This window comes from Penicillium bovifimosum, assembly GCF_028826915.1.
Source record: "Penicillium bovifimosum strain IBT 22155 chromosome Unknown utg000003l_segment0_segment0, whole genome shotgun sequence".
Classification (NCBI taxonomy): Eukaryota; Fungi; Ascomycota; class Eurotiomycetes; order Eurotiales; family Aspergillaceae; genus Penicillium; species Penicillium bovifimosum.
The window spans coordinates 2,912,856-2,928,476 of NW_026622712.1; the positions used below are offsets into that span (position 1 = coordinate 2,912,856).

Sequence of the window (15,621 nt, forward strand, 5' to 3'; positions counted from 1 at the left end):
GTGACCCCAGTCTTGAGAATGAGTCCGCCTCGTCCGCCTCCAATTCTACTCCCAAAAACCGGTTGGGACAGAATTGTGATAGGGGTCTGGCGGAGCGAATTCTTGTGGGGGCGATATGAATGAAGCAAAGTCCCCTGTGAACGGAGTATGATTATCCATGAAGGCCAGATCTTGAAATGAATCGCTCAGCAGACTTTCAAACTGAGTAGAAAAATCAGCACAGAGGTCGTCAGCGTCATCAAACGGTTGCGCATTGAGCGCGGTATTCATCCCTCCGATAGAGCCGAGATTAATTCCGCTGACAAAGGCAAGTTGGCCATGCTCATGATTCGCTGTCGAGGAATGGACGCAGAGCTACTACTTCCGCCAACAGGGAAAGCACGACAAGCCCCGACGACATCCCGTCGAGCATTGGTAGCGTCGTGATCTCGGTTCTGTTCATGAGAAGGAACGGTTTGCTGCTGAAGAGGTTGAGTGTTATCCCCCCGGCACGGAGTGTTCCAAAAGGTTTGAAGGGTCGTTTGAAGGAGGTTATTCTGCAAAAACAGATTACTGGTCTGCAATTGCTGTTGGTAAGAGTTCAGGTCAAAGGGCCCGTATCGGCCTGGGTAGGTGCCCTGGAAGTGATTATCCGGAGTGTCGGTCTCAGTTGGAATCTGGATCTGAGACATCTGTTAGACTCTTGTCACTTACGCCTAGTCCGTTCCCAAGCATACCTGGCGGCTGAATTTCCTTCCCGGCATAGCAATATACTCATCGAACATGCTTCCCAATTTGGCAAAGTTGAACCCTCGATCCGGGTCTGCGGGCTCAAATCTCTGTCCAATTTCTCGTTGAAAATCGACGCCCCGACGTGGTAAAGGTTGGTACTCTGGCAGTTTCAACATCACTGACGGGTAACTGCCAAGCATCGCGTCGATGACGGGATCGACCTCGATCGATAGAGATATCCTGCTTTTGGCCGAGGGTTTCTGAACTAGCATGACAAAGGTGAACTCGCGCGGCAGCCCGGACCGCTGGAAGTTATTCTCCTCCATCGACCAGACGATTTGGCCACACTCGACGTCGAACTTACGCCCAGCTGGGCTTCTCAAGGTTCGAGCCGAGCCTTGGACGCGCATCATCTCGTACCGTTTATAGCGACCATTGACACTCCCAGAAGGGATCACGCTTGCGCTAACGGGCAGCTCCGCTACCCCAAGAGACCCAGCAAGACTGAATGTCCACTCCAAGGTCTCTGGAGAAACAGTGCCGTAAATCAGATGCGGCGCATGCATAAGAAAGCGCGGGTTGCCTGGTGGATGCCCGTAAGGATAATGCTTTGAACTAGAATTCTCACGGTTTCCGTGAACTGAAACTTTGATAACGGCAGACTTGATTCGGTGGGTGATGGTGTGCGGTGAATGGAAGGTGAACGCAATGGCGAGAAAGTCAACGTGTTCGGCGCTCTCGTCGGATACAGCATCCGTTGAGTAGTAGCCGTGTTGCAGTCGCTGGACGTGACCTGTTATGTACGCATCACCAGGCAGTCGGCGCTCATAAATGAGAGGGCGATTGATAATAAGCCGTGGATTTGCCATGTTGGGGTCCAATGGTTTAGTATGTCTTGGGGGTGGCACTCTGCAGACGGGAGTCAAGGAGCGCGAGTCCGAAGAAGGTCCATATTGGGCGGAATTAGACATCGTGGCGTACTTGAGTGCGACCAAATCACAGTTTCAAAATCATGAACTTGCTCCGCCATCTGGTTGCTCTTGACGCGGACGCGGCTGTCTTTCTAATTTGACTTGAAATGTGTGGCATGTGTGCCCTATATAGCATGTTAGCTAATTACTCATACCTCATTCATTGTTGTCTTTTCGTTCGATGATGTTACTCATCATCTGGAGAATGACACCTGGTCACAGGGGAAGCAGATGCTGTCAGGTGAGCATATGTTTCATCATTCTGATCAATGTGACGCGGCTCCTGGCGCTGCGGACCTGGAGCTGATATTGTCATGTTCAATCAGCAGAGCAGGGAAGTGTTGTCATAGTCTTTGTTCTCTGTCGTGGCAGAGGAGGAGAAGTACAGGTAACAGGAGTAGTTGTCGAATGTGGAGTGTGGAGTGTGGAGAGCGTCGTGTATAATTCCGGACCGGATAAACTATACTCCCGACCAGAAACTCATCGCCGAGGTGCTTTGAATCTCCAACGTCTATCCAACTTCAGGCGACTGTGATCTAGAGCTACTCAGTTCTAGTATATCGGATCTCCTGGATAGAACAATTACAATCTGAAATATTCTTGTACTTATGCCCTCCCCGCAGTGTTGCCCCGGCTTCCGAGATGACTAGCTAACAACACCCAGGTTTTCCCTGTACTATACAGCGTGCTGTTTTATTTTCGCATTTCCTGCTTTGTCAAACTGTTATATCTCATTTGATATCTCATTCGACTTTGCAGTTGCATCTGGTGTTGTGCAACTCAACTGCCTTTAGCGGTCCCCGGTCTATCGGGCTGAATCATCATTGCATAGCTAAAAGTGACCGGGCATGCAAACCTGAAGCTCTTGATTGAAACTCGTGGCTTTTTCGTGGTGCTGGTTTGTTTCAATTTTCAAACACCTGTTCTCGTCACATCCTGCTTGTGTCACCATGATTGGCTCATGCGCAGTCCAGTCGTCACTTTGGGCAAGCAGACAGGGATCTCAAGTGTTATTGAAGAGCACACGTCTTCCTGCTCGGTCCAATGTTTTCAAGACTGAAGTTCTCAGGAGAAATGGATCTCGGTGTATATCATCAACGACCAAGCTGACGTTGAATCGGTTACCGACCTCGTATGTCCCCTGTGTCATGGGATGTGCAATTCTAATTGATCAGCAGACGATTGAAAACCCGCTGTCTCCAGACTAAACTGATCTCACCGTCCTTCTTCAGCCAGCAAAGATGGTCCGGGTCAAAATCACCCGAAGAAAACAAAGGAACCCAGACATCCACGAAGTAGGTCTACTGCCTCCCCGCTCGACGTTGCAGGACATGGATCAAGTGGAGCAACAGCTGACTTAAGGTAGAATTGATGATCCCAAGAAAAAATCAATCCTGTCAAGAATTCCCCTGCCAACCTCTTCTCACGAGAACATCTACACAGTCCCCAACATTCTCACATTCACTCGTCTTGTAGCTGCCCCCGTGGTCGGGTACCTCCTCGTCAACAACTACCACACAGCAGCGCTATCCCTGTTCGCATATGCGGGCATCACCGATCTCGTCGATGGTTATATCGCTCGCCGATATAACCTCCAGACGGTGGTTGGAACCATCATCGATCCCATGGCTGATAAGTTGCTGATGACCATCGGTGTTGCGTGTCTAGCCGTGAATGGCTCGCTTCCTGGTAAGTTCATTTGCATCACCACTGTATAGACATGAACATGGGTTAACGCGTTGAACAGTCTGGCTTGCCGTGATCATCCTCGGTCGTGATGTTGGTTTGATGATTTCGGCTCTGTATTACCGGTGGATCTCGTTGCCTGCGCCTAAGTCTATGGCCCGGTACTGGGATTTCTCGCTTCCCTCGGCGGAAGTCAAGCCTACTGAGATCTCGAAGATCAATACCGCTTTGCAGCTTGTGTTGGTGGGTAGTGCGATTGCACTGCCAGTAGTCCCTGACGCGTTTGTTAGCGCTTGGCATCTGAGCGAGGCCATGACTGGATTCCAGTAAGTTTTTTTTCTTCCGTTTTATACCAATTTGCGTTTTTCTGTCTTTCCTACCATTCTCCATTTCTTTTTCCGCGGAACACATGTTTTCGGTGGCCAGCTTAAGGCACTTCCACTCTTGTTCTACCACATGCGACCATAGGGTGTGGAAAACAGGGCTTCCCGTCCGCTCAGCCGTACTTAAGCCACACGCCGGTGAGTTAGTAGTTGGGTGGGTGACCACCAGCGAATCCTCACTGTTGCATGTTTTTTGTTTTTCTTTTTTTTTGCATTGCCCATTCTGTCCCGATTTCATCTCAATTCTTTTGCTGATAAAACATTACTAGGTACCTCGTCGCCGGCACTACTATCTGGTCTGGACTCAGCTACGTCTTCTCTAACAAGGCGGTGAAGATTCTTTCTAAAGAAGAGATCCAGAAACGAATTGCGCAAGCAGCTGCTAAGCGTAAATAGTGACTGACGATCTAGATTTAGTTGTGGAATTTTTGTATAGTATTGAATATTGGGTTATTGCATGGATCAGACTAGAATCTTCCAATGGGCATTTGTGCGTATGTCTTATCCCAGAAGATATGCGAGTAAATGGAGGATGCCTATGGAAGTATATCGTGTTTACATGTGATCTGTCAGATATGAAGATGTAGAGATTGACGGTGTGGAATTTGACTACCTATTACTCATACTGATGGAGCCCTGGCATAAATTGAAAGTTGTGCAAACAGAGAGTTTAAAGCATAAACGAAATCAACAAACAACGGCGACGAAGAAATAAAGAAGATTAAAAATTCTGTAGTGAAACCTTAGCGTATTCAAACTTTGAAACGGAGTACTACTACGGAGTCGGCTCTAGCCTCTCGGTAGTGGAAATGGCGTTAAGGTACCGATGGGTTCCCGGACTTAAAGTTGTCTAGATCCGATTACCAAGATCTCGAGTCGGCGTCTCTCTTTGGCCGAGTGGGTCAAGCTTAAATGTCAAAAGTCGCCGAAATTTTTCATTATGACTGGATAAACAGGGAACATGAATCATGCCGAGTCGGCATTGCCCATGCAGCACGGACCTGTACGTTGTTAGGAATCTGGATTTCGCATACGGAGAGATTTGGTCGGTGGTCCGTATCAGAGGGGCTCTAATATAAGCAAGTTTCATATGAAAGAGCATTCCTAAGCAAGGATTGGTAATCCAGCCAAGCCGTCAGCTGTGAACCGGGGGGAGGAGAAGAAGCAATTTCATTATGAAGACGGCCAGATATGTGGATCCCACGTGCCGATAAGGGTCTGATAGGGTGCGTAATTCCGCTGAAGACATTCCTTACAGCCAATCATAAACCGTTGCATCGGCTAAACTCCGGGTCTTAGATTTATCTCCGGTGCATAAAAAAAAAGAAATGGAACGAAAGTTCTGCGACTTCCAAAAGAATCATTCTGACTCATGTTCTCCACCAACATTCTTCGTAAAAGACTCCACAATAGCTCTTCGCTATCAATATTGACGCTATCAGCTCGCTTATGATTCGACGCCAGTTTTATGGGTTCTGAAGGGTTCTGAAAGGCCCGTTTTAGCGTCTGACAAATGCTCGGATTTACGCATTTAACTACCTATTCAAATATAAACCAGTTCTCTGTTCATAACTTCTTCTTGCAGAATCCGTTTCCATTCTTTTCGCCTCCTATTCTTATCAATCGTTCGAATCACTGTATATACCCCTATACCAGCTTGTCTAATACATCTGTATCTACCATTGACTGCTTCCGGAGAATAAAGCCCCTCCGAGCCCCACCGATATGGAGGGCTCCTCTGAACCCGCCGTATCAGAGCCCCAAGCCTATACCCAAGCCTCCATGCCACCCCCAAATGAAGAGAACGTCCGTCATGAAGCTGGCTCCACACAGCCCACCGAGGAGACCCAGCATGCTACCGAAGCTCCCATCAATTTGATGTCCACCGCTAGTTCGACCGCCAGCTCGTCCCTGAACAGCGCCGATGGCCGATGGGGTGAACAGGAGATGGGCAAGCCCGTCTCCCGTAGCGGCGCCATGGAGGAGATCGAGGGGATGCGCCGTGAACTCACTCGTCTCAGTCTGCAGCGCACCCGCTCGACTACTGCCAAGGGCATGGGCCGCCTCAAGTCCCGCACTAGTCGCCTCGACGAGGAAGAGGCCGAGGGCGAAGCTGACTTTGACCTGGGTGAATTTCTGATCGGTGGTACCTTGGAACGCCGTACGACTGCTGGTGAGCCCGCGAAGAAGGTCGGCGTCGTCTTCAAGAACCTCACCGTCAAGGGTGTGGAGACTGGCGCTTCCTTTGTGCGCACTCTTCCCCAGGCCGTGGTCGGCACCTTCGGTCCGGATCTATATAATCTCGTTTGCCGATTTGTGCCGCAGCTGCGGTTCGGGAAGCAGCCTCCTGTTCGCGACCTCATTCATGATTTCAGTGGCACTGTCCGTGAGGGTGAGATGATGCTTGTGCTCGGCCGTCCCGGTGCTGGTTGTACTACTTTCCTCAAGGCTATTGCGAATGACCGTGGTGCTTTTGCTGGTGTTGAGGGCGAGGTCAGCTATGGTGGACTTTCCGCCGAGGAGCAAAACAAGTACTTCCGTGGAGAAGTCAACTACAACCCAGAAGACGATCAGCACTTCCCCTCACTCACTGTTTGGCAGACCCTCAAGTTCTCCCTCATCAACAAGACCCGCAAGCATGATCGTGAGAGTATCCCCGTGATCATCGACGCCCTGCTGAAGATGTTCGGTATCAGCCACACCAAGAACACCCTCGTCGGCAACGAGTATGTTCGCGGTGTCTCCGGTGGTGAGCGCAAGCGAGTCAGTATCGCCGAAGTCCTCAGCACCAAGTCATCTGTCGTCTGCTGGGACAATTCAACTCGTGGCCTGGACGCCAGCACCGCATTGGACTACGCCAAGTCCCTGCGCATCATGACCGACATCAGCAAGCGCACCACCCTTGTCACCCTCTACCAAGCTGGAGAGAGCATCTACGAGCTCATGGACAAGGTGATGGTCATCGATGAGGGCCGCATGCTCTACCAAGGCCCCGCCAACGAAGCACGCCAATACTTCATCGATCTCGGCTTCCACTGTCCCAACCAATCCACCACAGCCGACTTCCTCACTTCGCTCTGTGATCCCAATGCCCGCGAGTTCCAGCCCGGCCGTGAAGCCTCCACCCCCAAGACCGCCGCGGAACTCGAGGCCGTCTTCAAGAACTCCCAGGCCCACAAGCGTATCTTCGAGGATGTCTGCAGCTACGAGAAGCGCCTCCAGGACACCGAACAAGAAGACACCCGCCGTTTCCAGTCCATGGTCGCGCAGTCCAAGTCCAAGACTGTTTCCAAGAAGTCGCCTTACACCGTCTCCCTCGTGCGCCAGGTCATGGCCTGCGTGCAGCGCGAGTTCTGGCTCCTCTGGGGCGACAAGACCTCCCTCTACACCAAGTACTTCATCATCGTCTCCAACGGCCTTATCGTTTCGTCTCTCTTCTACGGAGAATCCATGGATACCAGCGGCGCCTTCTCGCGTGGCGGTGCTCTGTTCTTCTCGATTCTGTTCCTCGGCTGGCTGCAACTGACCGAGCTGATGCCTGCTGTCACTGGGCGGGCTATCGTTGCTCGTCACAAGGATTACGCTTTCTACCGTCCCTCTGCTGTCTCAATTGCCCGTGTTGTCGTTGACTTCCCTGCTATCTTCTGTATGGTTGTTCCGTTCACGATCATTGTCTACTTCATGTCTGGTCTTGATGTTTCGGCATCCAAGTTCTTCATCTACTTCCTCTTCGTCTACACGACCACTTTCAGCATCACCTCGCTCTATCGCATGTTCGCCGCGCTCTCGCCGACCATCGATGACGCAGTGCGGTTCAGTGGTATTGCGTTGAACTTGCTCATTCTCTACGTCGGTTATGTCATTCCCAAGCAGACTCTAATTTCGGACTCCATCTGGTTCGGATGGCTGCTCTATGTCAACCCGATCTCTTACAGTTACGAGGCAGTCTTGTCAAACGAGTTCTCCGACCGCGTGATGGAGTGCAGTCCTTCCCAGCTTGTCCCCCAAGGTCCTGGGGTTGATCCGAAATTCCAGGGCTGTGCTCTGACTGGATCGACCTTGGGCGAGTCTTCGCTTCCTGGCGCGCAGTATTTGACTGCCAACTTCCAGTTCACGCGCAGCCACCTCTGGCGTAACTTTGGTGTCGTCATTGCTTTCACCGTGCTCTACATCCTCGTGACGGTCTTGGCTTCGGAGATCCTCTCCTTCGTCGGCGGTGGCGGCGGTGCCCTGGTCTTCAAGAAGTCCAAGCGCGCTAAGCAGGTCGCTGCACAGACTACCGATGCCAACGACGAGGAAAAGGTCATCGACGCAAACGACAGTGCCGCTCTTGCCCGTGGCAAGGGCTCTTCCGGTGACGAGGGCGCTTTCAACCGTCTCTCCTCAAGCGAGCGCTGCTTCACCTGGCAGAATGTTGAATACACTGTCCCCTACGGCCACGGAACACGCAAGCTACTCAACAATGTCAGCGGATTCGCCAAGCCTGGCGTCATGATTGCTCTGATGGGTGCCTCTGGTGCTGGAAAGACTACCCTGCTCAACACTCTGGCCCAGCGCCAGAAGATGGGCGTTGTGTCCGGTGACATGCTCGTCGATGGCCACAAGCTGGGTGCCGAGTTCCAGCGTGGCACCGGTTTCTGTGAACAAATGGATCTGCACGACAATACCGCGACCATCCGTGAGGCCTTCGAGTTCTCGGCCATTCTCCGCCAGCCTCGTGACGTCTCCCGCCAGGAGAAGATCGACTATGTCAACCGCATCATTGAGCTTCTCGAACTCGAGGACATCCAGGACGCAATCATCGGCTCTCTCAACGTCGAGCAGAAGAAGCGCGTCACCATCGGTGTCGAACTCGCCGCCAAGCCCAGTCTCCTCCTCTTCCTGGACGAGCCTACCTCCGGTCTCGACAGCCAAGCCGCCTTCTCAATCGTCCGCTTCCTCAAGAAGCTCTCCCAAGCCGGCCAGGCCATCGTCTGCACAATCCACCAGCCCTCCTCCATGCTCATCCAGCAATTCGACATGATCCTCGCCCTCAATCCAGGCGGCAACACCTTCTACTTCGGCCCGGTTGGCAAGGACGGCTCCGACGTGATCAAATACTTCGGTGACCGCGGCTTCGTCTGCCCACCCTCCAAGAACGTCGCCGAATTCATCCTCGAGACAGCCGCCAAAGCAACGCACCGCAACGGCAAACAAGTCGACTGGAACGAGGAATGGCGCAACTCTGAGCAAAACCGCGAAATGCTCGCCGAAATCGACCGCATCCGCGAAGAGCGCTCCAAAGTCCCCATCGAAACCTCTGTCTCTGCCGGCTATGAATTCGCAGCCCCAACATCCACCCAAACCCTCCAGCTCACCAAACGTCTCTTCCGGAACTACTGGCGCGATCCTTCTTACTACTACGGTAAACTCTTCGTCTCGGTCATCATCGGCATCTTCAACGGCTTCACCTTCTACATGCTCCCCAACACAGTCGCATCGATGCAAAACCGCATGTTCTCTGTCTTCCTCATCATCCTCATCCCACCCATCGTCCTCAACTCCATCGTTCCCAAATTCTACATCAACCGCGCTCTCTGGGAAGCTAGAGAATACCCCTCCCGCATCTACGGCTGGGTCGCCTTCTGCACTGCTAACGTCGTCTGCGAAATCCCCGCCGCCATCATCTCGGGTCTCATCTACTGGCTGCTCTGGTACTACCCCGTCGGATTCCCAACAGACTCCGCTACTGCCGGCTACGTCTTCCTCATGTCCATGCTCTTCTTCCTCTTCCAGGCTTCCTGGGGTCAGTGGATCTGCGCTTTCGCGCCTTCCTTCACGGTCATCTCCAACGTCCTGCCTTTCTTCTTCGTCATGGTCAATCTGTTCAACGGTATCGTCCGTCCGTACGCTGATTACCCTGTCTTCTGGAAGTACTGGATGTACTACGTCAACCCAGTGACTTGGTGGTTGCGCGGCGTGCTCTCGGCTGTCCTGCCTCAGGTGCAGATTTCTTGTACGGAGCTGGAAGCTACGCATTTCAATCCCCCGCCTGGTCAGACTTGTGCGGCTTATGCTGGGGACTTTGTTAGTTCTGTTGCGAAGGCCGGGTATCTGGTTAATCCGAGGGCGACCGAGGATTGTCAGTACTGTCCGTATACCAATGGCGAGCAGTATATGGCCAACTTGAATGTTCATGTTGGTGATAAGTGGAGGTGCTTTGGCATTTTCTTGGCCTTTGTTATCATTAACTGGGCTTTGGTTTACTTCTTCATTTACACTGTTCGTGTTAGGGGTTGGAGCTTTGGTATGGGTTCGCTGTTTGGTGCTGCGGGCTTGATGATTGATCGTGTCAAGGGGTTGTTCAAGGGGAAGAAGAGTGAGAGTGATTAGTTGTTTTTTGTTTCTTAGATTTCTGTTGTTTTTTGTTCGCCTGTGATGTTATGCATTTACACGGAGCGTGCTGTTTTGGAGCTCAAAAGCATACATACTATTTACACAGTACATAGGGTATTGATAACTATGGACTACCGAGTGACTTAGTTTTGCTAGTAGTTTACATAGTAAGTGTAGGTACCGCAGCAGTACTTGTGAATCTCAAAGCTTGACCAGGAGGCGGCGAAGAAAGCGGTCCTTATCCCTTTCAATCTCTCTCCCTGTTGACGTCCCTCATCCTTCCAGTGTCCCTTTGCAATGAAAAGTATTCGCTCTCCACGAAGTGTCCGAATTTGTCCGGTAAGATGGAATTCCTTGGCCTATGAGGAGCTGCGCTCACGCAGGACCAGACGCTCAAACTAGGCGACCAGGCCATCACTGTGACGGACGTCAAGTGGCTGGATCAGAATCGAACAGTATACCGGCTGGAAATTGAACCAGTCAACGACCTTCCACCAGCCGTTGTTGTTAAACAACAAAAAGAAGGATGGTCTAACGAGTTCGAGAAAGAAGAAGCTTATGGGAGGTTGAAAGACCTTCAAGGGGACATGATTCCTCAATGTTTCGGCCTGGGTTATTTCGATGGGATCCGGGCACTGGTCTTCTCGGAGGTTGTCGGCACCACTCTGCTTGATCTCGCTCGCAGTAAGAAGCCTGTCGATGAGGAAAACATGAAGGATAAACTCACGGCAGTGTTCAAATCTTTATCCACCCGCGGAGCCATATATTGGGATCAAAAGTTGGATAATTTCATGTACTGCGACAACGGAGGATCTGACGCAAGTAAAGTGATGGTTCTCGATTTTGAGCAAGTCGAGTTTCCTACTTCATTTCCCCCCTGGAAACTGGGCGTAAACAATGAGGGCGCGCGAACTTTGATGGAGGACTTCAGAGACATTCGGGACCGATATCATGGAACCTCGCCTGCTAGGCCTTGGGAACTTGAAGCCGACAGCCGCGACGAAGAGAACATGTCGAGGACAATCCAGTCAAGTGTGATACCACAGTCAATGAATTCGGGAAGCATCGAGGCCCTATAGAAGGAAAGAGTGACTACGAAAGCGAAGGTCAGAATAATCCCCGCGAATTGAGATTTGCGGCCTCTAGATACTGACGTCTCTGTAGAGTTAGTATTTGAGGGGATTTGTTTGGGATGCAAGGTGTTCAAATTGACAAACGTTGGATGAGGTGGGTGGAATTTCGTAACTATCTCTTTCGTTCATCATCCATCTATAGGAGACTTGAGGTTGCACACAACTAAGCAATGTCCTGTGGAACCAATGGAACGCAAGATATTCATGAAATGTCACGAAAAGTTGCAGGGCGAAGGTGTTCAACAAACATGGGTTAAGCTTCATTGCCATCGATAGGTATTCACATCCAGCTCAATCTAAGCCCCAAAGAAGAAAGGCTTCCGCTCCTGCGACAGAGGCATAGCCGGTAACTTCATAGGGATAGGAACGACATCCTTGTAAACCTCAACTGGAAGGGGAGTTGAAGTCGCCCCCTCTGATTTCTTCCCCTTGCCTTCCTGCTGGGCACTGACATCAGTCTTCTCAGTGATAATCGGCACGATGACACCGCATTCCCAGTTCCGGCAGTTCATCTTCAATCCTTTGGTGCTTGTGTCCTTGACAAGACGTCCCCTGTTCGTTGTTAATGCATTTTTGAAACAGATCAGATATGGCTTTACGCACCATGCACTCTCGGACATATTCGCACTCCCCACATATGACCACCCCCGGCATTCCTTGTTATCCGGCATCTCAATCGGAGTGGAAGGATGAGCGTAGAGCAGCTTTGTACCAGAAGCAATGTCAGCAAAAGAACCCATGTAAGTGGACACAGGCTGATAACACCCACCTTGTTATGCATCAATACTCCACGCTCGCTGACACAGTCTCTCAGTGAGGCTTGCGGGAACCCGGGTTTCGTCCAAAAGCCCGGATTGAAGCAAATGGTCCCTGCAGTCATGTTCGGGTTCGCGTGTGCAGCTCGCACGGTCTGCTCAGATGGGAAGTAGATGCGGAAGTGGTCGAGACATTCTTTACTGTATGCCGCTGCAGACTGGCCCAGGGGGGTTGTTTTCTTACGTGCGGTTCGCAGCTCGTATCCCAGCTCGGCATCATTGCCTAGCAGTTAGGTTCGATTAGTTGGTTGAGTTTGGTTTTCCACGGGATGTGCAGGCTTACCTTGACAGGCGAGATAGATGGAGAGCATAAGATCAATGTTCACGCTTCCCAGAGATGAAGTCTGAATTCCTTCGTTAGCAATTCGGTAATCGGCATATTGGTTAGGCTCTGTAGGTGGAACTCACGACATAGTCAAGATTGATGGGGAAATTCGTTTGCAGACCGAGGGTTTGGATAGCGCGGCCTAAGCCGCTGAACCCAGTGCGTCTCCATTTATCTCCTATGTTTGATCCGCCACTTGTATTGTTAGCCGGTGACACATCATGGAACTATGGGCACATACATTGAGTGCACAAATGCGTATCTCTTCGTCTCACTGAAATCGAAATTCTCTAGCTTCTTGATGATATTTGGGTGTAAATTTGAGGCCTGGAGAAAGTAGACAAGTTCTTCATAAAAGGCGGTCTCTCCAGCCCTAGGGGCCGCCATCCTGGGAAGATCAATCAAAAATACAGTCTGCCAATGGTTAGTTGCTGAGCCCATGGGCACAAATGGAGAGCTCATACATTCTCCATAAGTCTATCCTCCCCCCAGTCAGTCCGAGTAAGGTTGGCCGTTGGAACTGCGATCCGAACATATTCAGCGTGAAACAGCAGAGTGAGTTTGGAGTGCATGGAAAACACTTGTGGCTCGATTGGCGGGAAAGTGATGCGTAGGTTCTTGATGTGCGCGGCATCCCGGAGGTGCTCTTTCTTCTATAAATAAAGTCATATTAGTCGTGTCAGTCAATTCGTCACATCGTGTAACTAACAGTCGTCTCATCCTTGGCCTGCATGATCAACATGATACGGGACCGGGCGCTGATTTTAGTGAAGAGCCAGTCGAGATCCCACATGAACGAGCTGAAAACGCCCAATTCCAGGTCATCTCGCTGGATGACTTCTTCGATGGTGATGTCGTTTCCAGTACGAGGAGATCCGGTAACGTGCGTCTTCTTGACGGCACCAAGAGGCCACTGGGGTACAGACCGTGATGTCGGACGTACGTCGGAGTCGGGGGCATTTGAGTCAACCCGACGGCAAACTTCCGAGCGAGGCGAATGGGGAGTCCGTGCTTGAGAAGAGCTGGCCGTGGGACTGCTGGTTTGGAGAGTCCGAGTTGTCTTCCATACAGGCGCAATCGGACGTACTGGGTTGGTTTCAGGACGAGGGAGTTTTCGGCTTTCCTGAGCGGATGGAGAGCCCTCAAACTTGCGCTTGGCGGCACGTGCGAGACGTTCCTCTTCCATCTGCTTGCGGTTCAAACTGGATAGTATCCCTCCGGGAGCAACAGGTGGTTCACGAGGGGCAGCTGTGGTGGGGTTAGGGCTATCGCTAGCCTCCAGGGACATAGCAATAGCACGATGCAGCTCTTCATCCTCATCAACATCCTTCGTCTCGGAACTGACGACAGATTTAATCTTAGGGAAGACTTCTTCGACATCTGACTTCAGGGACATCGCAATAGCACGTCGCAGCTCTTCATCTTCATCCTCGTCCTCCGTCTCGGAATTGACGACAGATTTAGACTTACGGAAGACTTCTTCAACATCTGAGCCACTGTCCAGGTCGCCTGTCAGATCGACAACATCACGTTGAGAAGGCTGAGATGAGGAAGGGCCATCTTGTGGCTGGCGAGTTGTCTGGCGAGTTGTCTGGCGAGAGACCTCGACTGCTTCGAGAAACTCGGGTTCCTGCGAGTCCTTGTCCATCATGCAGAGCCCGCGACAATAAACTTATCAGTATGAAGCTGAGGTCGGGGATACTGAAATAAGAAAGGATAAAAGATGTAGAACGGGTGACAAGAGAAGATAATGTAAGATTCCTCCACCGGTTTGATGTGGAGAGTATGGGGCTCAAAGAGTCACGAGTGACCCAACACGGTAAGAGCAAAATAAGAACGCGCGATGTGCTCACATCAGTCATCAAGGACTTCGGGACCTGTAGAATAGTTAGATCATTAAATCATAGGAGAATTGCGGCTGCTCGTCTATCACGTTCTATCTGTTGTCTCCATCTGGAACCCCTGTTTGTCAACAGCCATCACGTGGCTGGCCATCTCGTAATATCAAAAGCAAATTCACCAGTTGGCGCTTCAACTAAAACTGGTAGTCCTTGGCTCCTGTGAATACTTATTGTTGTTTTTCTATATCTACTGCCTGAATACACACTTCATCGGAGACACCATGCAGACGGTTTAGAATTAGAACTATACGCTAAATCTCGATGGGAAAGATGAAGGACCGCGAAAGGCTTCCAGTGCATTCAGTACCTCACAGAGTACTGCCATCATTGCCAGATGAAAGTCAAATCACCAGGACGATTCTAGTTCACCTCCAGCTTGAAAGATGAGTAGCTGCATCAATGATCTGTAGGACGAGCTTTCCTTCGAGGGACAAAATGTCAATGATAACCGGGTAGAGCTAATCATCTTTCAAGCTGGAGGTAACTTTGAATCGTCATGGTGATTGCCTTTCATGTGGAAGTAGTGGCAGTACTTTGTGAGGTACTTGATGCACTTAGGGTCTACCTCGTGCCCGGCGCGTTGTGAGATTCTGGTTCCCCTCCGCACTGATGGATGTCCGAAAACTCTCAGTTTGGAGTTCTTGACATCGAGCAAGTTCGGATCAAGACAGGATCAACTTCTGGGAACATCAGGAACCCGACTCGAGATACTATCACGTGCTTCGTCCAGTTACTATCCCAGGATCAAATTCAAAGACATTGCAAAACAAGATCAACTATAGCAAAGAACGAATCTCGGTCAGCGGTCTCTTTCCCAAGTCCAAGACCGACAAGAAGTAGTCTCTTCTCATCAGGTGTCTTCATTGCGATGGCCGTAGCAATTTGACGAGCAAGCAATTGACCAGTCGTATCTTGTCCGGGGGAATGGCCACCCAGCAAAGTAGTTGTAGTCAGGGTTTTAAGGGGCAAGAGAGCATCATCGCCCTCAGAGAGCGTGTGCATGCCCTCGGTGCCAGGATTCTGATTCTCCATTGGTACATGTAACTTCACACATGTTAGTAGCATTCAGTGGATGTGGTTCTAAGACATACCCAGTGTGCCAATCGTCCTGCTTGCGATATCGCGACCATGATCTTATCGCTGAAGCTGGTTACAAAAACATCTGTTTGTATGCCGTTCACCAGCCCCGTAACTTGCCTGGTAGAGGCAGGGAATGGCAGGTTGAGGCTGTCTGGAGAACTTATATCGAAAGGTGTGGACATTGTTATGTGCAGATTCAGCCAGATCAGCCTTCAGGTTTCAAATTCGAGAAACACAGGTA

The 15,621-nt window shown here is 50.8% G+C and overlaps 6 protein-coding genes across 6 annotated transcripts; 3 read left to right on the plus strand and 3 right to left on the minus strand.

The window, feature by feature from the left end:
• Positions 1-266: 266 nt before the first annotated feature.
• Positions 267-1,682, minus strand: N7515_004149 (uncharacterized protein; the record flags this gene model as incomplete). The annotated part of the gene is made up of 2 exons (XM_056664893.1): positions 267-662; positions 717-1,682. 2 exons carry the CDS (start codon positions 1,680-1,682, stop codon positions 267-269), a joined length of 1,362 nt encoding a protein of 453 aa, XP_056523950.1.
• A 950-nt stretch (positions 1,683-2,632) lies between these two features.
• N7515_004150 (cardiolipin synthase) lies at positions 2,633-4,147 on the plus strand (the record flags this gene model as incomplete). The annotated part of the gene is made up of 5 exons (XM_056664894.1): positions 2,633-2,814; positions 2,861-2,977; positions 3,049-3,371; positions 3,430-3,694; positions 4,021-4,147. The coding sequence occupies 5 exons, from the start codon at positions 2,633-2,635 to the stop codon at positions 4,145-4,147; spliced, it is 1,014 nt and encodes a 337-aa protein (XP_056523951.1).
• A 1,329-nt stretch (positions 4,148-5,476) lies between these two features.
• atrF (ABC drug exporter AtrF) lies at positions 5,477-10,123 on the plus strand (the record flags this gene model as incomplete). Its single annotated transcript, XM_056664895.1, has 1 exon — positions 5,477-10,123. The coding sequence occupies one exon, from the start codon at positions 5,477-5,479 to the stop codon at positions 10,121-10,123; it is 4,647 nt and encodes a 1,548-aa protein (XP_056523952.1).
• Positions 10,124-10,423: 300 nt separating this feature from the next.
• N7515_004152 (uncharacterized protein) lies at positions 10,424-11,205 on the plus strand (the record flags this gene model as incomplete). The annotated part of the gene is made up of 2 exons (XM_056664896.1): positions 10,424-10,465; positions 10,510-11,205. The coding sequence occupies 2 exons, from the start codon at positions 10,424-10,426 to the stop codon at positions 11,203-11,205; spliced, it is 738 nt and encodes a 245-aa protein (XP_056523953.1).
• A 350-nt stretch (positions 11,206-11,555) lies between these two features.
• Positions 11,556-14,047, minus strand: N7515_004153 (uncharacterized protein; the record flags this gene model as incomplete). The annotated part of the gene is made up of 8 exons (XM_056664897.1): positions 11,556-11,811; positions 11,863-11,963; positions 12,029-12,297; positions 12,358-12,418; positions 12,483-12,594; positions 12,641-12,813; positions 12,864-13,052; positions 13,109-14,047. The coding sequence occupies 8 exons, from the start codon at positions 14,045-14,047 to the stop codon at positions 11,556-11,558; spliced, it is 2,100 nt and encodes a 699-aa protein (XP_056523954.1).
• Positions 14,048-15,050: 1,003 nt separating this feature from the next.
• On the minus strand, positions 15,051-15,562 carry N7515_004154 (uncharacterized protein; the record flags this gene model as incomplete). Its single annotated transcript, XM_056664898.1, has 2 exons — positions 15,051-15,344; positions 15,392-15,562. The coding sequence occupies 2 exons, from the start codon at positions 15,560-15,562 to the stop codon at positions 15,051-15,053; spliced, it is 465 nt and encodes a 154-aa protein (XP_056523955.1).
• Positions 15,563-15,621: the final 59 nt, after the last annotated feature.